The 26,417-nt window shown below is 39.0% G+C and overlaps 2 protein-coding genes across 10 annotated transcripts in view; both read right to left on the minus strand.

Annotated features, from left to right (window-relative positions):
* Positions 1 to 11,979: 11,979 nt before the first annotated feature.
* On the minus strand, positions 11,980 to 22,075 carry NRAS (NRAS proto-oncogene, GTPase). 3 transcript variants are annotated; one of them, XM_032603202.1, is made up of 7 exons: positions 21,937 to 22,075; positions 21,311 to 21,438; positions 19,092 to 19,270; positions 16,644 to 16,803; positions 15,954 to 16,077; positions 15,600 to 15,641; positions 11,980 to 15,492 (listed from the first exon to the last, which is right to left on the minus strand). In XM_032603202.1, the coding sequence occupies exons 2-5, from the start codon at positions 21,419 to 21,421 to the stop codon at positions 15,958 to 15,960; spliced, it is 570 nt and encodes a 189-aa protein (XP_032459093.1). In that variant the 5' UTR covers positions 21,422 to 21,438; positions 21,937 to 22,075; the 3' UTR covers positions 11,980 to 15,492; positions 15,600 to 15,641; positions 15,954 to 15,957. The 3 variants fall into 3 exon arrangements, with proteins under 3 accessions (XP_032459093.1, XP_032459100.1, XP_032459107.1); XM_032603209.1 differs by having other exon boundaries at positions 11,980 to 15,510; positions 21,937 to 22,051; XM_032603216.1 differs by lacking the exon at positions 21,937 to 22,075 and having other exon boundaries at positions 11,980 to 15,510; positions 21,311 to 21,904.
* A 118-nt stretch (positions 22,076 to 22,193) lies between these two features.
* Positions 22,194 to 26,417, minus strand: part of CSDE1 (cold shock domain containing E1) — a 36,985-nt gene continuing 32,761 nt past the window's right edge. For 4 of the 7 annotated variants that reach the window (XM_032603158.1, XM_032603174.1, XM_032603147.1 and 1 more), the window contains 4 exons: positions 25,573 to 25,751; positions 24,555 to 24,718; positions 23,863 to 23,995; positions 22,201 to 23,493 (listed from right to left, as the gene is read on the minus strand). In XM_032603158.1, the coding sequence (XP_032459049.1) occupies positions 23,446 to 23,493; positions 23,863 to 23,995; positions 24,555 to 24,718; positions 25,573 to 25,751 (524 nt within the window). In that variant the 3' untranslated portion in view covers positions 22,201 to 23,445. Of the gene's footprint in view, positions 23,494 to 23,862; positions 23,996 to 24,554; positions 24,719 to 25,572; positions 25,752 to 26,417 lie in introns of all 7 variants that reach the window. The other 3 variants (XM_032603139.1, XM_032603192.1, XM_032603183.1) reach the window with 1 other exon arrangement.

Genomic DNA, 26,417 nt, shown 5'->3' on the forward strand with positions numbered 1-26,417 from the left:
AAGCCAAGATAGGCCAAAAGCCAGGCCTCTTGCACCAAACAGCCAAACTGTGAATACAAAGGAAACGTTCTTCAAGGAAATTAAAGGTGCTTCTCCAGTGAACACACGAATGATTGATAAGAAAGAAAATCAGTTTCATTGATGATATGGAGAAAGTTTATAAGAAAGAAAATCAGTTTCATTGATGATATGGAGAAAGTTTCAGTGGTTTGGAGAGAACATCAAAGCAGCCACAACATTCCTTCAAGCCAAAGCCTAATCCAGAGCAAGGCCCTAACTCTCTTCAATTCTACAGAGGCTGAGATTGATGAGGAAGCTGCAGAAGAAAAGTTTGAAGCTAGCAGAGGCTGGTTCATGAGGGTTAAGGAAAGAAGCCATCTCCATAACGTAAAAGCGCAAGGTGAAGCAGCAAGTGCTGATGAAGAAGCTGCAAGTTATCCAGAAGATGTATGTAAGTAATGAATGAAGGTGGCTCCACTAAACAATGGATTTTCAATGTAGATGAAGCATCCTTACATTGGAAGAAGGTGCCATCTAGGACTTTCATAGCTAGAGAGGAGAAGTCAATGCCTGGCTTCAAAGATTCAAAGGACAGGCTGACTCTCTTCTTAGGGGTTAATTCAGCTGGTGACTTGAAGTTGAAACCAATGCTCATTTAGCATTCTAAAAATCCTAAGGCCCTTAAGAATTAAGCTAAATCTACTCTGCCTGTGCTCTATAAATGGAAAAACAAAGCTTGGATGACAGCACATCTGTTTCAACATGATTTACTGAATATTTTAAGCCCTCTATTGAGACCTACCACTCAGAAAAGAAAAATTCTTTTCAAAATATTATTGCTCAATTGACAAAGCACCTGGTCACCCAAGAGGTCTGATAAGAGATGTACAAGAAGATTTATGTCGTTTTCATGCCTGCTAATACAATATCCATTCTGCAGCCCAAGGATCAAGGAGTAATTTTGACTTTCAAGTCTTATTCTTTAAGAAATAAGTTTCTTAAGGCTACAGTTGCCATAGATAGTGATTCCTCTGATGGATCTGGGCGAAGTAAATTGAAAACCTTCTGGAAAGTATTCACCATTCTAGATGCCATTAAGAACACTCATGATTCATCGGAAGAGGTCAAAATATCAACATTAACAGGAGTTAGAAGAAGTTGATTCCAACTCTCATGGATGACTTTGAGGGGTTCAAGACTTCAGTGGAGGAAGCAACTGCAGATGTGGTGGAAATAGCAAGAGAACTAGAATTAGAAGTGCAGCCTAAAGATGTGACTGAATAATCTCATGATACAACTTGAATGGATGAGTTTCTTCTTATGGATGAGCAAAGAAGGTGGTTTCTATTTTCTTTCTTTCTTTTTTTGGCCACTCCACACAGCTTGCGGAATCTTAGTTTCCCGACCAGGGATCAAACCTGGGCCCTGGCAGTGAAAGTGCCGAGTCCTAACCACTGGACCACCGGGGAATTCCCAGAAGGTGATTTCTTGAGCTGGAACCTACTGCTGGTGAAAATTTTGTGAAGGTGGTTGAAATGACAGCAAAGGATTTAGAATATTACATAAAACTAGTTGATAAATCAGTGGCAGGGTTTGAGAGGATTGACTCCCATTTTGAAAGAAGTCCTACTGTGGGTAAAATGCTATCAACAGCGGTGCATGCTACAGAGAAATCGTTCAGGAAAAGAAGAGTCAATTGAGGCAGAAACTTCACTGTTGTCTTATTTTAAGAAATTGCCACAGCCATCCCAGCTTTCAGCAGCCACCACCCTGATCCGTCAGCAGCCATCAACATCGAGGCAAGACCCTCCACCAGCAAGAAGATTAAGACTCTCTGAAGGCTCAGATGATGGCTAGCATTTTTTAACAATAAAGTATTTTAAAATTAAGATATGTACATTGTTATTTAGATATAATGCTACTGCACACTTAATAGACCACAGGATAATGTAAACTTAACTTTTTTAAACTTTTTTTTTTTTTTTTTCAGTACGCGGGCCTCTCCCTGCTGTGGCCTCTCCAGCCGCGGAGCACAGGCTCCGGACGCGCAGGCCCAGCGGCCATGGCTCACGGGCCCAGCCGCTCCATGGCATGTGGGATCCTCCCGGACCGGGGCACGAACCCGTGTCCCCTGCATCAGCAGGTGGACTCTCAACCACTGCGCCACCAGGGAAGCCCTAAACTTAACTTTTATATGCACTGGGAAACAAAAAAGGTTGTGTGACTTGCTTTATGTGATACTCACTATCTTGTGGTGGTCTGGAACCAAACCTGCAATAGCTCCAAGGTACACCTGTCTGTGATAATTACTGTTAGGTAAATAAAGTACTTAGCTAGACTCAGCAGAATTTATGAACTGTAACAGCATATATTAAAGATAGGAGCATCAGTGTGGAACCTCAGATTTGGAACAGAATTGTGGGCATGGACTGAACGATCTTTTAACTACTATTTTCTACTGAAAGTTGGGACAAGCCTCTTTGTCTGCAAAAAGAGAACATTTTACGGCTTAGCTTTATGGCCATCCTCTCCTTTCAATCAACAATCTTAGAAACACATTACAAAGTTGTTACTCAACCAAAATATTTTTTGTTCCTTTTGAACTCTTTTTTGTGACATTTCCATCTGGATTTCCCAATGGTATCTACAAACTGATATATACAAACCAAACATTTCCCCCCCACAAATCAGCTTCTCCTTCAAATGACTCTTAACCTTTATATGTTACCCTCCACTTTTCCCATTCTATTTGTGACAGATACCCTAGTTGTCTATTCAAAACTCATTTTCTCTTTTTTCTTATTAACAAAAGTTAACTAATGTTGACAAATGTTAACCGATGTGCTCAGCCAAAAAACTATATTTGCTAGACCTCTTTGCAGTGAGAGTGGCCATGTGACACAGTCTGCCCAATGGGATAGAAGCAGAATTGCTGGGCGGGATGTCTGGAAAAGCTCTTTTAAAAGAGGCCAACTCAGCTGGCATATGTTTTGCCTTTTGCCCTTCTTCTTATTCCTGCCTGGAATAAGAAAATATCTGGGTAGGTTGAGTGCAAATCAACAATTGTTGTAACACAAGTGACAAGCAGGACAAAAGCCACATGTGAAGAATGCCTGAGCAGAAAGAAAGGGTCTGGGTTCCTGATGGTATCCTGAAGCCACCACAGTAGCGCTGGACTGCCCACCTCCAGACTTCTTAATAGATGAGAAAATAAATTTGTTTTATCCACTGATTAGTCTGGGTTTTTTAGCTACTAGCAACCAATGTAATTCTAACTGGTAAGTCATGAGTTATTTCAAATTCAGATGATTGCAATAGATTCTAATTATTTTCCCTGTCACCAATCCATATTGCAAAATACTGCCAGGCTAAATCTTCTTGAAACACAACTTTGATCTTTATATTCTCAGTTCAAAAACATTCACTAACTCTTCATTCATTGTTTCAACAAATATTTCTTGGGCACTTAAGAAGACCAAGTTTACGTGGTTAAGGTGAACTAGATCTCGGTTCTAATTCTGTTTCTTCCTCTTACTAGTTGTGTGGCCTCAACTTTTGAAAACCTAACCAGACACAGTCCTGAGCAATGCCATTTAGTGAACAAGAGAGACAAGGCCTCTGCTTATATTCTAATGGGCAATACACAATAATTTTAGGTAGTAATGGGTGTTATGAAGAAAACAAGACAAGGTTATTTCTAGTGACGAGAGATGGTTTTCAGCCAATCCTATAATGGAGGACAGGAGTAGATCACTTCTCAGAACTGTTTAGATTAGTAGTATAGATTTTTAGATACCTCACACAAGTCTCTACTGGATCATGAAAGACTTTATCCATACAAATGGCCGAACTTCTTGAATAAATTTCCCTATCACTATAGAGCACTACAGAGAAAACAAAGTTCCTCGAACCTATGGGATCATCCTCGCTACTTCATGGTCTTATCCCACTGATGCCCCCTCAAACATTTTTTATACACCCATCCATTTTACAGTCCAAATCCTTTTCCATAAATGCACTCTTTTCAAGAATTCATGACCCATCTGTGGAACTGCAATTAGTTCAGTATGGTTGGGACTGAAGAGCCTCAGATTGTAATCTGAAAAAGTCTTGGCCAGGCCAATGGGGAGCTCCCCAAAAAGACTGCCATTATAGGAATTCAGGACTGAGCAGAATTGATCCAACTCTATACCCTCATCATGATCAATCATTGACTGTGGGATGGTGAGGGGGGTACTGAGCATGGCTTCAAGGTTGCAGATGAAAAGGTGTGGAAACTGGAAGCTGTTCAAGGGCCTCTTTTCCCACCTCTGTATTTATTGATTTATTTTTGCCACACCACGTGGCATCTTAGTTCCCTGACCAGGGATTGAACCCACACCCCCTGCAATGGAAGCATGGAGTCTTAACCACTGGACTGCCAGGGAAGCCCCTGTTTGAGAAGCTTTAGAGGAGCCATGAGAGTAGAGGAGGCTTGATGGTTGTGAGTTGAAAAGTGGATGGGAACTGAGGAAGGTGGAGACTCCTCTTTCCTAATGATGTTGGCAGAGAGTGGAAGGAGAAAAAATAGAATGATAACTTGAGGGAACTAGGGTCAAAGGAGCAGATTTATAGAATTCTAGGGGCAGAAACAAGTAGATGGAGGAAAGTAAACATATAAAGAGAGTGGAAACTACAGGTCAGAACAAGTTTCCAGTCTTGGAGGACATGCGAGGAGGTGGAAGCAAGACCCAGGTGGAGGAAGAACCTGGAAGAGAGGAGAGGTGCTTTATCGCTGAGTCTGGAGTGGCGGAGGGGAGAAGAATGCAGACAGAGACACTCTGAGATGTGGGGGTAGTGTTTGGGGTAGTCAAGGCCTGTATAAGTTTTAATATTCCTGATTCACCGAGTAAGTAAATTAAGGATTATAAAGTTGTTAGCAGGTAGAAATGTCCAGACAAATGTTGGTAGGTGTAAGTAGTGGGGAAAAGTGCAGGACAAATTTCAAGGCTTTACCATCAAATTAAAAATGAAAAGATCTTAAGAAACTGCCGTCTTTTGGGGAATTCCACCTGATACAGGTAAGAAAATATGACTGATTATACTATGAAGAGTTTCTAAAACTGCATATATTGTAACACTCCATTTTTTTTAAATTTACAGTTTATTTTTGTTTTCCCACACAATTTGAAGTGAATTTGATTATAAAAAAGAACCAGTTTCTTGATAATACTCAATGTTTAATATATGGGGAAACAGACACTCATGTGGTTGGTGAAAGTGTAAGATTTTAGCCTTCCTGGAAGGAAATTTGGCAAAATATTTATCAAAAACCTTTAAAAATATGCTTATCCATTGATAAAACAATTTAATATTTATGACTTTATCTTAAGAAAATTATACAAGTGCTCAAAGATATGTTTCAATAATGTTAATTGTAGCCAAACTTATAAGAGTCAAAAAGTAGGAACAGGGACTTCCCTGGTGGTCCAGTGGTTAAGAATCCACCTTCCAATGCAGGGGACGTGGGTTTGATCCCTGGTCGGGGAACTAAAATCCCACATGTAGCGGGGCAACTAAGCCTGAGCGCTGCAACCACTGAGCCCACGAGCTCAGCAGCCTGCACGCCACAGCTAGAGAGAAGCCCGAGTGCCGCAACGAAGAGCCCGCACGCTGCAACAAAGACCCAAAACAGCCAAATAAATATTTTTTTAAAAGTAGGAACAACTGCAATAGAAGATTGATTAAAGTACGGTACAACCATAATATAAAATACCATTCAGTCATTAACATGATGAGTAGATGAATATATATTAACCTGGAAAACATTCAAAGATTTTTATTAAGTGAAAAAGCATTTTACAAGGATGTATACATAGTATAATCTTGTTTTCATTAAAAAAAAGGAAAGGCATTTAACTTATGTATTAATATAGACGTTGAAAACAGCCTGGACAACTTATACCAGCGTTCTGTCTGGGCAGTGGAATGATGGCAATATTTTACTTTTCTCTTTTTTCTTGTTTGCATTTTCTACCATGAACAAGTATTATTTTTGTCATTAAAAAACTGAACTTAAAGCAAAACAAAACATATTCTGGTCCTATTATCATCTACAGCCCTTAAGGAAAAATGTCCAGAAGCTAAATGGGACAAGTCTATAAGTGGGACAAGTCTATCTACTCATTCTTTTTCTGTAATTAGACTTGGTTTTTCTTCAAGCATCAGTATATAAACTAGTCTCATTTAATTCTATTTTTGCTTTAGTTTTGGCAAAAGAAAATCATTATTTTCTAAAACCATTATTTTCTATGTCTTTTAAAAATTGTTAATGTGGATATTTCATCCAAATTATGGACTACATTGGTTGGAGCTTACCCAGATGCTTCCCATCATTTAGAACATTATTCCAATGGAAAACATTCAGAGTTCCAAATAACAAATTTACAAACTATTTTTTAAAGCGGAGATTTATTGTAGTTTATCAAGTTAGAGATACCTGTAACCTGAGGCTCTACAGGAAGGAGACGACAGACACTTAACAGGAATGAGCTGTGCACAGGCAATCACTGCTGCCTGGCTTTTTTGTCCAGAAAGCCCTTCTTCTATTCTACTATAGCAGGTTTCTGTCCCTGCTGTGAAACCTGCTGGGAGGGCCCAGCCCTTTCCAACCTGCTCTTCACCCCACCCTCCTCCATGCCCTCACAGTCACTCATGGTTTAGATGCCAAAGCGTTCTATGGGGCTCGGGTCTACCAGTAGTAAACTTTCAGGATGAGCTTAACCCTTTGTAACATTGCTTCAGTGGCAGCAGTTCTGAGTTCATTACAACCTCTGGTTTGGAATACAGTCCTTCTGCCAGCAGCAACTATGGACTATTTTTGTCACCCTGCTAGAGGTATATAAAAGTTACCTTAAACCTAAGGAATGAGTTTTAGTTTGGAATATAATCAAATTCTGAAATCTTACGGTATTTTACTGTATTTAGTTTCATTTCCCTGTCAGTCATAATTTCCCATACATGCCTAAAAATAAAGACGTCAACTTCGTAAGACTCATCCTTTTCCGTGAGACAAACTGACTTTGTTTCCTGCCTCTTGCATGGAACTAAAATTCAGCAATTTGCTTTTAACAAAGCAATCTAAACATCAAAAGTATACTGCATTCTGTCAGGAGAGAGAGGGAGGCATGCCGTGGGGTCTGTGCAATAATAACAGTGCTCAACACTGTTCCAAGGTTGTTGTTGTTGTTTAACATATATTAATTCATTTAATTTTCACAACAGTCTTTTGAGGAACTATTATTACTTCCATTTTACAGTTGAAGAAATTCAGGTACAGACACTGACTTGCCCAAGGTCTCACAGTTGTTTAAGTGGTAGAGATGGGATTTAAGCCCAGGAATTACGGCTCTGTGTCGGGGCTCTTAACCATGGTGTCATTTACGGCCTCACTCTTGCTTAGTTGTGCAATGACCGTGATTGTGCCTAGAGTACTGGGTTCTGGACTAGACATGAGGATGCAGCATAGTGATTCCCAGCTTGACAGATGGTTGTAGGAGTAGATCGAAGTCAAGGGGTGTTTAAACTTTTACTTATGGAATCTTCAAACTAAATCTTGAGTGGAAGCCTACAATGAAAAACAAATGAAAGTGCTTATAGTTAAAGATATGCAAATTGGACAGTAGACAAAAATATCACAGTTTACCTATTAATCTGGTAAGAGTTTGAAATTTTGATATATCCCAGGGTTGCCTAGGGTCTGGGATAAAACATCTTCTCATGCACTGTTGGAAGGAATCTATTGATAAAACAGTATCTGGAAGACAATTAAGGCCATATGCATTAAAATAAAAAATGTATTGGGGACTTCCCTGGTGGTCCAGTGGTTGAGACTCTGCACTCCCAAGTTCAGGGAACTAGATCTCGCATACTGCAACTAAAAAAAAAAAAAAAATATCCCGCATACCACAAGCATGCTGCAACTAAGCCCCGGCACAGTGAAGTAAAAAAAAAATTAAAAATTAAAAAAAATTAAAAATGCATCAAGTGTAAACCCAACTATTTTGTGGGAATTTGCTCTATGCATATACTGGCAAATATATGTTGAATATAATGATATTTGATATGACAAAACAATCAACCATCAGATAAAAAACAGCCCATGTGTTTGTCAGCAGAGAAAAGGTTATATAAATTACAGTACTATATAGTTTTCAAAAGAAAGATGTTGTTGTAAATATGCTGGCTTAGAAAAGGTGTGGAATTTATGTTATTAAGTGAAATGAGTAAGGTACAGAACACTAGATGATTCAATCTTACACACACACACACACACACACACACACACACACGTGACCCTGTGCATAAAAATCACCACAAAAGATGACAGAAGAACAACAGAAGTTTAAAGTGATTAACTTTGTGTAAATGTTAAGTAATTCTATGTGTGGTTTCCAATTTTTTTCAATTTTTTTAAAACCAGGTTCTGTTACTACTCTTATAAAATTAATAAAATTGACTACTTGAAACACAAGGTCAATTCATACAAAACTTCAGGTAGTTGAATTAAAAATTGTCATTCTTGATATTTAAGATTATAAAAATAAAATATCTGGATAATATGCCAAAATAACCCCACCCCCAAACAGATGAAAGTGGAGCCTGGGTTGAAGGACAAGGGAAGACGAGCAGAGCCCTGACCACTCAGGCTTTCCCGGAAATCTCCTTTACCATACTCCAAGGGCTTTGAGCAGCACGGTTTGAAAGCTACAGTTGACCCTTGAACAATGCAGGCCTTAGGGGCGCCTACTCTCCATGAAGTCGACAACCCGCCTATAACTTACAGTCAGCCTTCAGTATCCGCGATTCCTCTGTATCCCTGGATTCAACCAACCTTAGAGTGTAGTACTGTAGTATTTACTGTTGAAAAAAAATCTGCTTAAAAGTGTACCTGCCCACTTCAAACCCATGTTGTTCAAGGGTCAATTGCACTAGTAAACCAAAAAGAGCACAGTATCTGAAGTCAGAAGACCTAGGTTCAAACCTGGAATAAACCCATCTAATTTTACAGGATTCACATCAGTAAAATGTAGACCATTCCTCTTTTACATGGCTTTTGTGGAGGGTTAAACGAAATTTATGTAAGAGCACTTTGAAATTGTGAAGCAATATACAGTTTCCTTTTATGAGAGCCTTGACTTGAAAAGGAGAGACCCAAGTGGCAATGAGGCATGAGACAGGCTCTGTGCATCTTGGGTAGCCTTGGTTATTCACAGAAAAATTGGGTAGGAGGTGACCCTGGGCAGTGTCATGAGGGCGACAACTGGAAGAGTGAGGCTAAGCAAGTTATGCCTCAGTAAACAATATCCTTCTCCTTTGAAACAATCACCAAATTGCAACTAAGAAATTTTTGTTTTCGAGATCTCTCCTCAATGCAATATAAAAGACGAATGAGGAGCCAGCCTATGTGGCTCACTGCTGTATGCCCAGAGCAGCACAGCATTTAGGCACATAGCAGGTTCAATAAAAACCTGCTACGTGGGTTAGGAAGGAAAGTCGTAAGGAAAACGTACTGAGCCAACGAAACAAAAACATTCTGTTAGGGCATGTGGCTATGCCTCCTAGTGGAATCCAAATGTGTTTCTCTGAGAGGAAATGTCACACCAGCTATAGAATGATGGGGCGACAGGCCTTGGTAACTTCAGTTCATGTGCCTTGCTAGGCTTTAATATCATATGTCAAACTCCTCAAATTCACAGGCAAAACAAGCATAAACTTATGAGGTTTCTTGATCTAATTTTCAAGATGTCTTTAAACTTCATTCCAATGAATAAAAACATTTTTTTTTAATGTTGGGTCTCAATTGTCCATGTGGAGAATCGATTTACACTAAGATGTTTTAAAATAGTGTGCAGTTTTCCTTCAGACAAATACACAAAATTCACACATCTCAAGCTCCTCCAGCAAGTGTCAATAGTGCCAATTTTATTATTTCCACAGTAGCCATTCTAGAAGATTGCTTTTCCTAGCCTGGATAATATTTCAGCCTACTGCATCTGAAGGCTCTAGTAGGCAACTGCTCAGTTCCAACCACATACTCCCTGGTTAGGCAGGTAGCTGCCTCTATCTTTAGAAACATTTAATATCACTTTAACCCCCAATAATGCAGGCACTACGCCTTGTTCTCTTTATACGGTGCCTACAAATTGATGGCAATCTGTATTTACACTAGTTTTAAGAAGAGATTAAACATTAAGTTGAAAAAGAACATCTCCCTCCTCCCCACTATAGGTTAATAAGCAGACTATTTTGGTGCAAGCGCAAAGTCAGTCATGAATACAATGTCTCCAGATAAGAATGATTAATTCACTAGGTTTACTCCCAGTTCCTGAATCTGAACCTTTGATGTTCCTTTTGGCACTGCAAAGGGTATTTATTATCTGTATTTCAGATGTTCCTAGAGTTCCAGTTTTCTTTTATTAAGGTATAGGACCACATTTCATTGCCCAGGGTTATACCGAAAGCATTACAAACCATACCCTTCCCCTTTGGATACTGGACACTGCTTCTCTGTGCTCTCAAGTCATGGAGCTGGACATAATCTGAAATGTGTCCTAAGTGGTTTTGCAAAATGATCACTAGCACGAACTCTTGGCCCCTTTACATGTATTTATGGATGTCAAACAACTCATGCGATTCTGTTGGCCTCTTAATGACCTTGAGAATTGCTTGTTCTGAGAACAGAAACCTTAATAGCACAGAGATGCAGAGGAGGTCCCCTCATATTCCAAATAAACAAGTTTCCTTAGCTACTTTTCCATTGTTTGTCTTTCTATAGCTTCATCTTGCCAAGCGGAACAGCAGCTATCATCAGTAAGATAATATCCTTTCCTCCTTTCCTCTTTCTCAGTTATCAGGGTGTCAAATATTAGAAGAACAAAAGATCTGATGTGAGGCATAGGTGACCAACTTAGGAGGAAATCTGTTTTAGATACACCAGTCCATAATTCTGTTTTTCATGTACATTTTACAATCTAAAATATTTACACTCATCCTAGTAGCTAGAAACAGTATCCTGTTGCTTAAATTTGGTTTCCTTAAGCTTAATTCAGTCAAATACTAATGATCCACGTTTCTGCCTTTTTTAAGAAAAAAGTGAAAAAAAACGGATGTCTTTGGGAGAATGAATCAAGGTCCTCATAATCACAATATTCCAGTGTTGACTGAAAAAGCCTAGGTTTGGGCTTCCCTGGTGGCGCAGTGGTTAAGAATCCGCCTGCCAATGCAGGGGGACAAGGGTTCGAGCCCTGGTCCGGGAAGATACCACTCGCTGCGGAGCAACTAAGCCCGTGTGCCACAACTACTGAGCCTGCTCTCTAGAGCCCGTGAGCCACAACTACTGAAGCCCGCGCGCCTAGAGGCCGTGCTCTGCAAGAGAAGCCACCGCAATGAGAATCCCGCGCACCACAACGAAGAGCAGCCCCTGCTCGCTGCAACTAGAGAAAGGCCCGCACGCAGCAACGAAGACCCAATGCAGCCAAAAATAAATAAATAATTATAAAAATAAAAAAAGAAAAAGCCTAGGTTTGAAATCATTCTTTTATATCTCCTTAATTAGGACTGGGAAATCTGAGATATCCTATTTCAACTTCCCTATTTTGCAAAATGAGGAAACTATTGGCTAGAGTAGTAAAATTATAGTTGGAGCCCATGTTCTCTGGTTCCTAGACTTACACTCTCAAACCTACACCAAGACTGGTAGACTGTAGAGTAGTACAAAAATAGACCAAAAGATCCAATGGTAGTTTTTAGCACTTCATGTTAATGTGTGAGAATCTGCCATACAGCTTTGAATCACCCCGACATAATAAAGCAGGCTCTGACATATTTTATACTGAGACAAAATGAGGAACTCAGATCTTCCAATATTGTCCAAATGTCACATCCAAACGTCTGAATTAAATATTAACTTTCAATAAAGGCAATCAGTGGTAAAAGCAATTATGACTAAGCAAAGAACTTCCAGTTTTTATTTTTCAAACATTTAACAAGAAAAATATTCAACCAAAGTTTTAAAAATTAGAATGGATTAATTTACAATAAAATAGTCAACTTAAAATATCAGCCCTTTCATTTAGGGCCAAGGAGGCCAATAGTTCCTGTTTAAACAGCAGAACTGCACAATTGACATTTTTTACCTATATTTAATGGCACAGAAATATAAAAGTCATACAACTTCCACTGAGATCCTCCCTTGCCTCCAGAGAATTCATACAATTGCTTCTTAGGTCAGTACTCAGGCCTTTAAAAATTACCAGTTATATTTTGAAATATATCTACAATTACTCTGATAACAAGAACACTTTAAAAACAATTCTTATAAGAAACACCTTAAAATAATTTCGTGGCACATTAGGTTTCTTAAAGAAACAGCAAAGATGAAAATAATGTACAAGAATTATAGTCTCTTGTTTATAGAAACCACCCAAATTAAATACTTTCTCTAATTTAATTATCCTTGCTTCTTATAATTTATTAGCAGAGATGAATTACAAGAAGCAGAATGCACCCTCTTTTGGTTCTTGGTTGTAGCTGCCAGCTTAAGAGTTCATGACTGTAAATGTAAAGCAAAACATGACTATGCTCACAAATTCCGGAATGGAAAACAACCAGACTATCTCTTTAAAGTGTTTCTCTATCCTTGCTTTCAAGTCAAGACAAAAAATTCACAGCAGTTTAAAGGATGATGAAAGACTAAACATGGGGCCCACTACAATACAGATTAAGGATAATTTTACCTATTACACTCCTGAAGTGAAAACTGTAGTAAGTACGATATGACCAAGTAGCATTCTATAGTAAGCTGTTGGAGCAAATACAGCACTCAACAGATTCATTTACACACAGGCATGGCAGCCTTCATACAGAACACCTTATTTTCACAATCTTGAATGTACAACCTTTAAGAAACAAACAGACATAAAGTAATATGTAATTTATGACAGCTGGCCAGGCACTTAACTTGGGGAAAGAGACTTCCAGATTTTGAGGTAAACTGTAATTGTTTTCAGCAATCACAAACATATTCTAAAAACTATCTGATACCACACTAACTGAAGTTATTCAGCGTTTTAACTGTCAGTTTGTCACTCTACTGTGCCAAAATTCATACCAAAGTGTGACTCTTTAAGAAGCTATTAAAAGAACATTTTCAAGTCTGAATTTTGGCCCCATTTAGATACTTCTGTGCTTAGAACATACTTGAGAAAACTAAAAGATACAAACATACGAGGGTAATGGGCACAAGAGTCTAAAATGAGTTATTTTTTCCCCCCAATTTGACATTCATAAGAATCACACAGTCAGTCACATAGACAAAAGAAGAAGAGGAAGACAATGACAACTGAGGTGACAAGTCTCCATCTATCCTCAAGAAAATGAGAGCAATGCTCCAAGAGGAGCAGAAGCAAAGTGGCAGAGAGTTTCTGTTTACCGGCGTGGACTGTGAAAGCTCTCAGAATTAACACGAAGGAGCACAACTCTCTGGGTTTTTCATTCTCTGGGTACATTATGTTTTTTTCTTCTCTTCCGAATTCATTTCAAGGCAATGTGAAATTTGCTTAATAAGTGAAAATTCATATTAGAAGAGGACCTCAGTAAGTATTTACACATTAGAAGACGAGAACAGGAAGTGGTCGTTTTGGAAGTATTCTTTCATCAAAAGTTATCCAAGTCTATTACTCATTAGAATTATCAGGATATTATCTGCAAATGGAAAAGCCAAGCCTCCAAATCCTCATAACTATTAATTATATTCTCTATTCCCTTCTCAAACAGCAATTCCAATCCAAAGGCTACTTCTTGTTCAGAACAAGAACAAACTCATCAGCTTATCTGGTATGCCCAGACTAATTAATCAACATCCCGTTTTAAACCCTCAAAGAACATTATGAATAAAGAAAATTTTTAAAATTTTGATCTGAGGTATCCTCATTCTCAAAAACAGAAAAAATATTGGCTTAATTTGGTTTCCATGTAGCTAAAAACAGAGTCTAGATCCTTTATTTATAAAGACTTCTAAGCTGACCCTTCTCAGGATAACAAGTTTTTCCAGTCATGGTTAAGAATTTGTGCTAACTGACCTCTTCTCTCCTTGCAGGACTAACCACATGCATCTGGCAAAACTACTAGCTGGAATTAATGGTGCAATGAGCAAATGTGGAAGAATTTCTCTCTCTGTGATGCTAACTGGCTCACTGAAGTTTTGAAACTGTGACCCTGGTCTATTAGCACCACGCTTTACTCAACTGAAATAATCAAGCCACTGCTATGGGGCGAAGGACAGGGGATGGGGTGAGAAGGGGACTGAGGGCAATTATATACATGAATAATTACCATGATATGCAGTGAAAATTTGCCTATTAACATATTTGAGGCTTGAGAATCATTGATCACAGCTATTAAATAAACCTGCATCTAATTTTATAATTTTGAACACCTGCAAATATAGACTTTCTGCTATGACCCAAATTTAAATATGAATGGAAGTTCATTGAACATTAGATTATCAGTAAGCTAGAAGAAACAAATTATATACATTTTGCAGGCAGTAAACTACCAAAACAAAAAAAAAGTGGAGATTAGGTAAAAAGTAAGCAAAATTATTCCTAATCATTTATAGTCTCACCTTTCTCTTGGGAGAGCCCCAAAACAGGTCTCTAGAAAATCAACTTCATACACGTAAGAAATGGCATCTGCTATCATATTGGTATAGCTTTCCCTCAAAGCTAGACGGGTCACAGACACATCTCACACAATCACTTGTACAACAGTACAACAGTTTCTAAGACATCTATTCCACTGAAGTATTGTAAAGGAAGTCTACAAACCGCTTCCAGGAAAAAGGCACTTCATTGTGAAAGTCAGATTTAATTACAAGAAAGTCGAGAAGACGAGGATAGACTCAAAAAAGTCAGTATTCACTTTTGTATTTCTGAATACAGAGCAGATGCCAGTTTATAGAATATAGCTGATAACATTACAAACAAACCAAACAGCAACATTAACTATATTCTCAGCAAAACAGTAATTTATGACATTTCTCCAAAAACCAACATAGTTCCAAGTTCAACAGTAAAAAGGAAAAAAAAATCACCAGCAGTTGCTACTTCAGAGCTCAAGACATTGTTTTCTACAGAATTTCATGTTTCTACAGTTTGGTTCTCTGTTTCAGAGCATTAATTGCTTTTCAGATGAAAAACCTGGGGTGGTGGAGGTTGGTTTGTGTGTGCTCGGGGAGAACCCAGGGTGGAGAAATACTGGGAGTAACAAGAGGTTCATTTCTCTGGTCAGACAACCAAGTGAGGAGGTAGTTACTCTGAGAACTTCTCAAATAGAGAATATTATACTGATCTACTGAGAGTTGGGGAAATCGCAGGAGCTTCTTTGTGAGACTGAAGATAGCAACAGCAATACTTCTCCTCCAGGGAAGTCAGGACCAAGGTGTCAGTGCAGCTGAAATAAAGATGGAATCTGTATAAATGGTACATAGAGAGTATTAGAAAGACAAGGTTACCAAATCAACATAAATGATAATACATTCGTTTCCAAACCCGTCCTACCTTGACGGTGGCTCTTTTCTGATGCTAGAACTTTAAAAGTATCTATGAGAAAAGAATACACACCATGTCATCATCATGTAGTGATCCTTCAAGCTCCTGGTAATACATTTCATAAACAATGTCTTCTAATTTCTAATATTATTGAAAATTTAACAGTCTGTAAAATAATTAAATGTTTTAAAAACAGTTTAGGCTGTGGTACTCTCAGAAAGGGTGCCATAAGGAAAGTTCTTTATTTTATAGTTGTAAGTGAGCAGAAACTCTGTTAAATAGCAACACAGAAAAGATAATAGCAACACTCCTCCAAATTGCCTAAATAATGTTTATAATTATGTCAAGAGACCACATGCTCACCTTGTTACATCACTACACATGGCAATCCCATACAACCTTGAGTCCCATCATCACTGCTGTTGAGTTTTTTCATTCGGTACTGACGTATTTCTCTTACCAGTGTGTAAAAGGCATCTTCAACACCCTATAAAAGAGAGAAAATGATAAAGACAGCTTAACAGACACAACCCAAGTTGTAAGTTCTCTCTCATTTGTACTTCTTTATGTGGATTTAAAATTGCAATTATTAAATTATTAGCTGATCAAATAGGCTGATTCAGCATTCCTATTGAGTCACGTTAGCAGGATGATATACAATAGCACTTTCTGCAAAGATAACATTTACGTAAAGGAAGATGGATAACATGGGACATACAGAACTACCAGATCTAAAGATTCCATTCAGGAGGGCCTATGCCTTAAATAGTAGCTGGTGTTGATGGATGAAGGACTAATGTTTTAAGTATCTTTAATCAAGGGTCTTCATTTTAGAAATATTTGTGCATGTTAACTTGCATGAGTAAAAAAGAAACCACACTTGAATATTAATAAATTCATTTTGGGTTTAAACTGAAGATTAAAAAAATAGAACAGTATTAAAAAAATCCAAAACAGCAAAGAATGTGGATCACGTCTCTAGTGAAGAGTCAAATCAATCAAACTTTTCTGCCTTAAATAAACCCTTGCCAGTTGCTAAAAGCTGTACTATACCTGTCTGGTCTTGGCTGAGGTTTCAATGAATGGAATCCCATAACTCTTGGCCAGTTCATGGGCTTGTTTTGTGTCAACTGTCCTTGTTGGCAAATCACACTTGTTTCCTACTAGCACCATAGGTACATCATCTGAGTCTTTTACACGCTTAATCTGTTCCCTAAAAAAGGGAATATGTTATCATAACAGAAGAATAAACGTTTAGGAAGGAATAAACAGCTAGGGAAAAGAAGAAAATCTAGCAAATTTCACCTAGCCCTATTAGCTTCTATACTGAGTTTCACTTTTTTTCTACTTATAAAAGGCCTTGCATACTAAGAAGACTGGTGTAGGCTTGATGCAACAGCCGCAGGGAAGCCAAGTACCAGTTCACCTTCTATCTTGACACATGTCCCTGTTAGGCTCCTTGATTCTCCAAAAAGCTTGGCTCTGGAGTTAAATAGCAACTCGAAATCACATTCTAGGTTAAGGTCTGAAGTATAAAAAGTAAATCTTACTGCTTCCAAATAACTTTTTGAAGCTCCCTTGAGAGTGACAGTATTTAATGAAAGACAGTCTATCCACTTCTCTAGATGCGTGGTGTCCAAACATTTTCTTCAAGCGAATTATAGCTGGAAGTCCAAGGTATAAAATAGGAAACACCAGAACTGCTCCTATTAACAGGGGACTAAAGGATTTGGAACTCCCAACTGACAGTTCTCTCTTCAATGACAAGTAAGACATACCACACAGCAGTTTGGAAACTACTGTTCCAGATTCTCTTGATCAACCCTGTCCAATAGGACTTATTATGATGATGGAAATGTTCTCTAGCTGCACTGTCCAACTATATATGCTAGTCATATGAAGCTACTGAACACCTGAAAAGTCAGTTGCTAATGGGGCCGACGAACTGATTTTTAAGTTGTTTAATTTTAATGAATTTATTTATTTTTGGCTGTGTTGGGTCTTCGTTGCTGTGCGCAGGCTTTTCTTTGTTGCTGTGGCGAGCAGGGGCTACTCTTTGCTGTGCTGTGCAGGCTTCTCATTGCAGTGGCTTCTCTTGTTGTGGAGCACAGGCTCTGGATGCACGGGCTTCAGTAGTGTGGCACACAGGCTCAGTAGTTGTGGCACACAAGTTTAGCTGCTCCACGGCCTGTGGGATCTTCCCGGATCAGGGCTTGAACCCATGTCCCCTGCACTGGGAGGCAGACTCTGAACCACTGCACCACCAGGGAAGCCCAATTTTAACGAATTTAAATTTAAACCACATGTGGTTTGTGGTTACCATACTGCACAGCATTGCTCTAGACTCTACCCTGGGATTACATACAAAGTCATGTACTTGAAATGCATTTCACTGGCTATCTGCAGAACTGAGCTTTGGTGTGATGGCGGTAACCTATGTGAAGGGATAATATAAGACAATCTAAGGAGGAAAACGATTTCTAGAAATTCAGCAAATAGTTTTTTAGTGCTTGCCAAGTGCTAAGCATTTTATTAAGTGCTGCTATTAACTGCAGAGAGAAAATGGAAAGTAGAGCAGGTTTAGGGGAAGAAAACCAGTTTTAGACTAGTTTGTTTCTGAGAGTCAATATCGTCATATGGATGGAGCATACGCCAAGACTCAGGCTATAGGCAGAACGCTTGTGTAGCATTTACTCTGTGCTGAACACTGCTCTGAGTGATTCACATATTTATTAACTCGTTTAATTTTCAGAGCAACTCTTGGTAGGTACTACCATCTCCACATTATAGATAAGGAAACTGAGGCCCAGCGATTTAGTAGTTTGCCCCAAAGTTCCATGGCTAAGAGATGATGGAGCCAAGTTTCAACCCAGGCAGAGTCTGTATTCTTAACCATTATATTATTCTGCCTAAAGAACACAGGGCTAAGAAAAAGGAGCCCTGGGTTTTTGGTCCTGGCTCTGCTATGAGTAATAATCATGACTATGAAAACCTAACAAACCACCTTCTGAACTTTGTTTCTGTAAAATAAGAATGTTGTATTAGAATTTTTATGGTCCAACTGAGCTTTGAAACTTTAAGGTTCTGTGGAGAAAGACCATCTTTATCTAACCCCCCTTTGCCTTGCTTTCATCTTTATCTAACCCCCCTCCCCCCATTTGTTTCTTCCCGCTATCTTCTCTATTACTTACTGAAGAATGTTTCTCAGAGGTGTTTTCCTCTCTGTGGTCTCTCAAAACACCTCTAGTTCTGAATCACTCCCATTAGCAAGCAAGCTTCATTTATGTATTATCAGGCATTCTAGACATACTAGCTTATATAAAATAAACTCCCGTATTAACTTTCAGTAATAACCCCAGATTCTCAATGTCACAACCTAAAAGCAATTCTTTTCATAATGAAAAAATTGCATTTTCCCTAGTGTGGTATCCTCATTCTCACCCCAAAACTTCAGAACACACTTAAAGATCATCCTTTCAGAAAAAACAATGCTCCTAGTACCTGTAGAGGTTAATATCTGCAAATGATTTGCTATTATTGATGGCAAATACACAAAGGAAGCCTTCGCCTGTCCTCATGTATTGGTCTCTCATGGCACTGTACTCCTCTTGTCCAGCTGTATCCAGTATGTCCAACAGACAGGTTTCACCATCTATAACCACCTGTTTTCGGTAAGAATCCTGGGGTGTGGAGGGGAGGGGGGCAGGGAGAGAGGGAGATTCCATTTTTATTAAAAATCACAGGGAATGCAATGCTATTGCTAAGGTTAAATAAGCTCCTAACCAAGTCCAATTCTGTCTCTTTGGTTTGTCCCTCAAACTGCTGATATATAATCACAAACAGAAAGTACTTAATGTCACCCTAGGAAAAAAGCCCCAAATGCGATATGCCTATAGAAAGGAAAATGTGGTCACTCTGTTCCTGGAAAAGATGAAGAAAACATGGTAATTGAAAAGACAGTTCTACCGCACTTAGACTAGAGATTACGTTCACTGAAGTATGAACTGTACTTCTTTGAGTTGTTTATTGTCCATTTACAATTCTAAACATACCTCCACCAATTATAACTTGGCCCAGGATGCACTATCTTTTGTGTTTATGATTAAATACACAAATACCTTTTATTTCAGACAAGGTTATAATATCAAAATATTTTTCTCATCATGACAGACTGTACTTCTGGGGAATATTCCTGAATCAAATTCCTAAAGGTTCCAAACGTGGTATAGCTACATTAATTCCTTGGGAAGATAGACATGCATAGATCATATTGAAAAAAAAAATTCAATTTGACTCTAAGGCAAAAATTTTACTTGTATTTTAATATTTATGTTCTGGGAATTCAGTTCAAAGAAAATAACCTCATCACACTTAGTAAAGATCTGGCTCCAGAAACAGTATGCAACATAGTTTGCCAGCCCATTTGCATTGAACAGCGCCTCTGTAACTCACACCATTGCGGGACTGTAATATACTTTCAAATTAACATAGAATTCACATTGTCCAAATTTGCTTAAAGCATGAAATAGGGTCAAATGTATGAGTGTTCTGAGGAAATAAACAAAATTAAAATGATAAAGATAGGTTTTAGTCAAACTAATTTATGATAATAGAAGTCAGAGAAGTGGTCATTTCCTGGCAGAATAGGGGGGTTTACTGACTAGAAAGGGGCATGAGAGAACTCTCTTGGGCATTGGAAATAGTCTATATTTTTATCTATGCGGCGGTTACATAAGTGTACATAAATTTAAAGCCACTGAGCTATAGATGTAAGATTTATATACCTTATGTAAATTACCTCGCAAACAAATAAAACTCTGAAAAATAACAAAATGTTCTAACCATTAATACTAAAGCTGGTAAGCCTAAAATAAAACTTTGCCAAGGACTGATGACTAATTTTTAATAATGGCTATATTAGAGTTAGCTTGCATTAAACACTCAATGGCTGGGTGGTACGAAGACCAGGATGTGGATTAAAATAATCTCTAGAGTTAGACATTTCTAAACTGAATAAGATTACAAACTCTTTACTTAAAGGACTTTAGATGACATTTACTGAAGCCAATCTATAACATGAACTCCCACAAAAACAACAGAAACTTTAAATAAGTGATAATTACACAGTGCGTTAGCATCCACAAAAATTTAACGTATGTTGATTTTTCACAACATCCCCTGGGTGTCAGGCAAGACAGGTTTATGGTAATTTAATAGATGAGAAAAGTGATTTGCTCACTATCATATAACTAACTGCAAACAGGGACTGTATTCCTAGGCACAGTGACTCAAAATCTCATGCTCTTTCTTCCCCAACCCACAGTCTCAGCTGCTTCAAGTGGCTAAGAAACACTCAGATCTCTGAATCCTTTATCTCCATCCTGCTATCATTCAGGTATTCTATGACCTGTGTTTCTTTTTAACGGAGCTGTCATATGTGGAGAAACTAAATGAGTCCAACACTGAGTTTGTAACCGTTTTCAAAACTGTTAAAAACTGTAAACTTTTTAGAAAATCATCAGTAGCTAATAAAAGTGAACTCTTCTCCAAAAACAGGTAAAGCTTTATTGTATTACTGAACACAGTGCCCAAAATAACTTTTATTTTCTCTCCTGATTATTCCTTTAGCTAAGGAGTAGGTGAAAGGTATGGGAAAGGGAATGGGTTAAGAGTAAACCGAGAGAGAGAGGTATGGTCAGCAGACTGCCTCTGGGCCTCACCTCTATGGTGGGATCATATTCATCTACAAAGTGGTTCTGGATCAGCTGGATTGTCAGTGCGCTTTTCCCAACACCACCTGCTCCAACCACCACCAGTTTGTACTCAGTCATTTCACACCAGCAAGAACCTGTGGGAAAGCAGCAATTAGGGTTAACTGTCGAACCACATCTACAGTACTTCAAAGCTTTCTGTAATCAACAGTAACTAAAACCAGAGTCTGAAATGTATTGGTTCCGTACACGTTCATCGCCACTTGGTTCTCAAAGTGATTCAGGAGTGCAAAAATACTTGCAGGTTACTGTGGATCTCAGAATTCTGGACTAGTCTTCTAGCTACCCCCACCCTCGTCTATTTTTCAATAGCCCTTGGGCCCCGCCCTCAGCCTAAGGTAAAGAAAACCCCCCTCCCTACTCCTTTAAATCTTCTGAGCTCTGGGGGGCGGCATCCAGACCGTCTCCCCTTCTCTCTATCCCGCCTGTCTCCAAAGAGCTCCGCCGTAGGGCTCAAAACGAAGGACCCCCCGCCCAGGGCCTTTGTCTCCAGCTCGTAGATTCCGCTCGATTCCTGGCAACAAGGAGTCATCAGCATGCTCCAAAGTCGAACGCTACACACGCCAGGGCCTTACCTCAAGCTCCACTGCCTCCGCTTCGGACAGATTTGGACCACAACCGGGAAAAATGTTGGAGACCCCGGAACCGCCATGAACAGCCCCCACCAGGGAGCGGCACTTCCGGCCCCGCCCGCTACGCAATCAGTCGGCGCCCCAGGCGCCGGAGTCCCCGCCCCGGCCACGTGGGCCTCCGACCCAGGAGTCACGCGGCAGGCCGCACCCAGACCCGCCCCTCCCATACAGGACGTTTTAATAATGAAAGCGCTAGGTGCTAGTGTCTCAAAAATCAGTAAAACTTTATTCGCTTCCATTCTTTCGCCATTAACAGAAAACTGGAGAAAGAAAAAGTGTTAACGTGTTTACAAAGATAAATGGCCTCTTTACCCAGAGAAGATCAAAACCTCAAACGACAACGGGGAAGATAAAACACCCTCCCCCACATCCCCTGAGCTGACCCTTGTCATCTTAGACAAAGCCTTCAGTCCACTGGCCAGGGACCCTGTACGTGGCCAATTCAAGATGAGGGCCAAGAAATCAGACCAATCCTTTCCCATGATATAAAGCCGAACAGAAGCTACACCAAGGGTCAAGTGCCTGTACTTTTTACAGGACACAGGAACCAGGCGGCTACTTATAAAAAAAACAAGATTCATTTCAGGCACAACTTTTTTATTATTTTTTGTTTGTTTTTGTTTTGTTTTGAAATCAGTAAAAGAAACTGGGTCCTAGAAGCTGCAGTGATCTAAGCAGCAGCAAGTTTGTGCATTCATCCTTTTGTTTTTCTTTAAATACGTTTAAATTATCACACTGCTGGCACACCTCATTTGCATGAAATTCTGCACCATATATACTAATTGTGGTACAACCCCCATTCGGGGGGGGGAACTACCCTGGAAGATAATTTTCACTGAAATCTAACCAAACTTCATTAAGTGGACTGTGATAAGATTATAAATGATATGAAAAATAACATTTTAACATTTGGCCATCAACTTAAAGAACTGGTTTGCCTATACAAATTTTTGTAATTTTTAATATATTCTACCATCATATGGTCCTCAGAATTAAAGCATAATGAACAGAAAAGGAAAAAGAATGCAACTGAGTCCTAAGGCAGAACATCTTGCCAAAAGTAATGAAGGTAGAGTAGATATACTAAGTATCAAGTGCAGAATTTCATAGGGCCAACAAGGTAACAGTCTATATTTTTCACTTACACAGGCAGAAGTGGATTTTGCAATTACCAGTTGCGTTAAATGCACCAAATAAAGCTCCTAAAATTGATTCTATAAGGCGCCACCTTAAGTTTTCCAGGCTGCAACTGTGCATAATTTTAAAATGGTTTTCTTAAATTTATTTATTTTTTTAAACATAACACGAGGAAGGTGTTAAAACTGGTGTAACAGCTCAATAGAATAAGTATTCCAGATTTTGGGAGGGATGAAGAGGGAGATATTCAGAACCCTTCACCAGAATCCCCCCAACTTGATCATAGTGGATTAATGATGTGCTTTGTGGATGTGGTTAGTCAATGACACCAGCTTGACGGATCTTTCTTTCGGCACCAAATCCCTGTGAGGAAATAAAATTGCAGTTAATGACCTGGGTGTATGACAATCATTGTACATTCACAATTCCAAAAGGGACTACCAAAGCATTACTCTCAATCACCACCAATTCTTTTGCAGAGGAGGAAATCTATAGTAAGCCTTCCTAAACTATGTTCAAAGTATCAGGAACACCAAGAAATGTTCCTCTTACTGTAAGCAACCATAACGTTAGGGGCTGAACCAATGTGCAGGGATGCTAACTAGTTATGACAGCAATACTGAAGCACCTTGGTAAAAGTAAGCTCTTTGAGTTCTGCTAAAATAGGTTCTCAAGTAGTATGCTAGTCTATCAGTTGCCCCCATCCGCCCAAAACCTCGTATGCCCTCATACCATTGAGTTATCTGGTCCCCTTGGCTGACGAAGAACCATTAGGCGAGGAGCACTGGCATCATCCAGGGTGATGTTCTTCAAGCGATTGACCAACCTATCAGGTCGTGGAGCTGCAACAGCCTTGGGGCCCTCGCTGTAACAAAGTCAATAGGTGAGAAGAAGCAACACTTGGTGGGAAGAAAAGTACATGCAGAGGAGTGTGTCTTCTACCTAACTACCCAAATGACTCAGTTTTAATGAGGGGAGACTCTTGCCTCACTTAGCCAACTAACTAACTAGCAAGACAGGGCAGACAAGTTTATGTTTTTATTCTGAACTCAATGTTTATTACTGCTTAGGACCTGGAAGAATCATTTGGGTGAGGGTCATCCCTAGACTGGTCTGCAACCAGAAAACCAGTTCCACAGACACATAAAACAATGTAGCAGGTACGGAAAAACATTAGAAAAGGAAAATATGAAGAAATATTTCCAGAGACTCCCAGCTCCTCTCATGCTATTTTGTTATTAAAACAAAAACATAGTGCCAGAAATGCTAAACTACAAAATTTAGACAATGAAGAAATAACCAGAAAGTGGCAGAAGAGGATTAAAAAAAAAGCAGTGATGGAAAAGTGAAAAAATATGATAAAGCAGAGATTATGAAAGAGACAGTCCAGGGAGGTTACTAATCAACAACAACAAAGAACTCACCAGACTCGCCAAACATTACAAGCACTGCACTTGCCAGTGCGCTGATTAAAAATCACTGAGAATTCCACCTCATCTCCTGCCTGTAGCTCAATGCCATCCTGAACTTCTTTCACATGGAAAAAGAGCTTCTTGCTATCTCCTACTTCATAGTTAATGAAGCCAAACTGAAATTTTAAAAAGACAGCATAAAAAAGACATACCACACAGCAGGGAAAAGAAACTCACTTTGAATGAAGCACAATTTGCCCCTAGCTAGTAGGGTTTATAAAATGTGGCGTCAGTGCTGATGCTAGCTGCCTGGGCTATAACAACAGCATATGGGTCTGCAAAACTTGTCAGGGAAGAAATGTATCTTTGAAACGACTGCCATCCACTCTATCATAGCCTGAGAAACAAATAAAGGTTACCTTGTGCCTACATATATTGTATGAACTACGCTTTTGAATTAAGCAAAATCATTAGGAAGCTGTTACTTGAACATATGCATTGTTTTGATACCTTCCAAAATTATTAAGCTGGGTTATGGTATTATTAGAAACAGCCATATAAAATGTTAGTCACTGTACTGATACCAAAAAATGTCCTCTCTGAGGACCCAGAGAGATTTCCTTGAGATTTAAGTACCAGGAATAGTTTTGTTTGCCCGAAGCTTATTTTATGAACACTTCTACACATGGTTTCTTTCTTTGTGTGGTCTGTAAAAAGAAGTTCTGAGCTCAAGTATGAAAAACATTATAGTCTTTCTATTCTGGAAATCTCACTCCAAACTTATTTTCCCCATTGTGTTAGCCATTAATACTATCCTTTTGCTACTATTGCCGTTTTTTCTTTCCATGTGGTTTTCTCTGTGTTTTTAATAAGCTACTTCAAATCACTGAAAAGGGGGGTAAAGTGGAAATAAAAACCAAATCAATGTTGATGGTTCCCCCTGGGCTGAAAAATTTTCAAGGTTTTGGTTACTATTTGGTTACCAACTCATAAAAGGATCAAATTCAGATCAAGAGATATAACCACTTACCTGATCTTTCACACACTCCACTGTGGCCCTACGCAGGGGTGTGATGTTGTAGGCCATAGTCTGTGCATTTTGGCCCAAGACACACAACTGGAACTTGACGCTCTCCCCTTTCTGTAGGCAATCCCCTTTGTTGGCCATCCCAACTATGCCAAATGGATAGACCTCACCTTTCATATCCCCTGTAAGGAGAAACAGGTATAAAGTCTAAAAGCTAATATTTCATGACAGCCCTCTGCTGATGGTCCTAATGAATTTTTAATTTGCTAAAAATATATTCACTAGGAAGACTTTTTTTATACCTAAGAAATTCTACTTTAAAGCTCCAATAAAATCCTGAATGCTAAATACTACCACAAAAACAAATGAGAACTTATAACTCATTATCACCTTACTAGCTAATGAACAGTTTTAAACCACATTTATGGGGGAAAAAAATATAACACTAGCACTCACAATCTCATTACCTTTGAGCTTTTAAAAAGCTCTATGGGTTGCTAACATGATCCACTGGATTATCTTCTTCCCAAGTTCACAATATGAGCCAGTCAAACACATTTCTGATCCATACCCGACTGGGCATTAAACAAGCCAGGCACAGGCAAAAACGCAAAATAGATAAATCATTTCTTGGCATTCCACCTCCTTTCTTTGTTCTGATTGTGGCTCCCTCAAACCTACAGTTACCTTTCTTCTAGATCAGGGCCCATCATACTTTTTCTTAAAGGGCCAGATAGTAAATATTTTAGTCTTGTAGGATCCTGTCTCTGTCATGATGACTCAACTTTGCTGTTGCAGTGAGAAAGCAATCAAAGACAGTATGTAAACAGTCTTGGTTGTGTTTCAAC

The sequence above is a fragment of the Phocoena sinus genome, chromosome 1 (assembly GCF_008692025.1).
Source record: "Phocoena sinus isolate mPhoSin1 chromosome 1, mPhoSin1.pri, whole genome shotgun sequence".
Taxonomy (NCBI): Eukaryota; Metazoa; Chordata; class Mammalia; order Artiodactyla; family Phocoenidae; genus Phocoena; species Phocoena sinus.

Coding starts and splice junctions, on each gene's coding strand:
- NRAS (XM_032603202.1), bottom strand. CDS start 21,421: ATGACTGAGTACAAACTGGTGGTGGTTGGAGCAGGTGGTGTTGGGAAA. Junction 16,804..19,091: donor GCAGATATTAACCTCTACAG/GTACTAGGAGCA, acceptor TCCCTTTTTTAG/GGAACAGATTAAGCGTGTAA. Junction 16,078..16,643: donor CCTCAGCCAAGACCAGACAG/GTATAGTACAGC, acceptor TCTCTTTTATAG/GGTGTTGAAGATGCCTTTTA.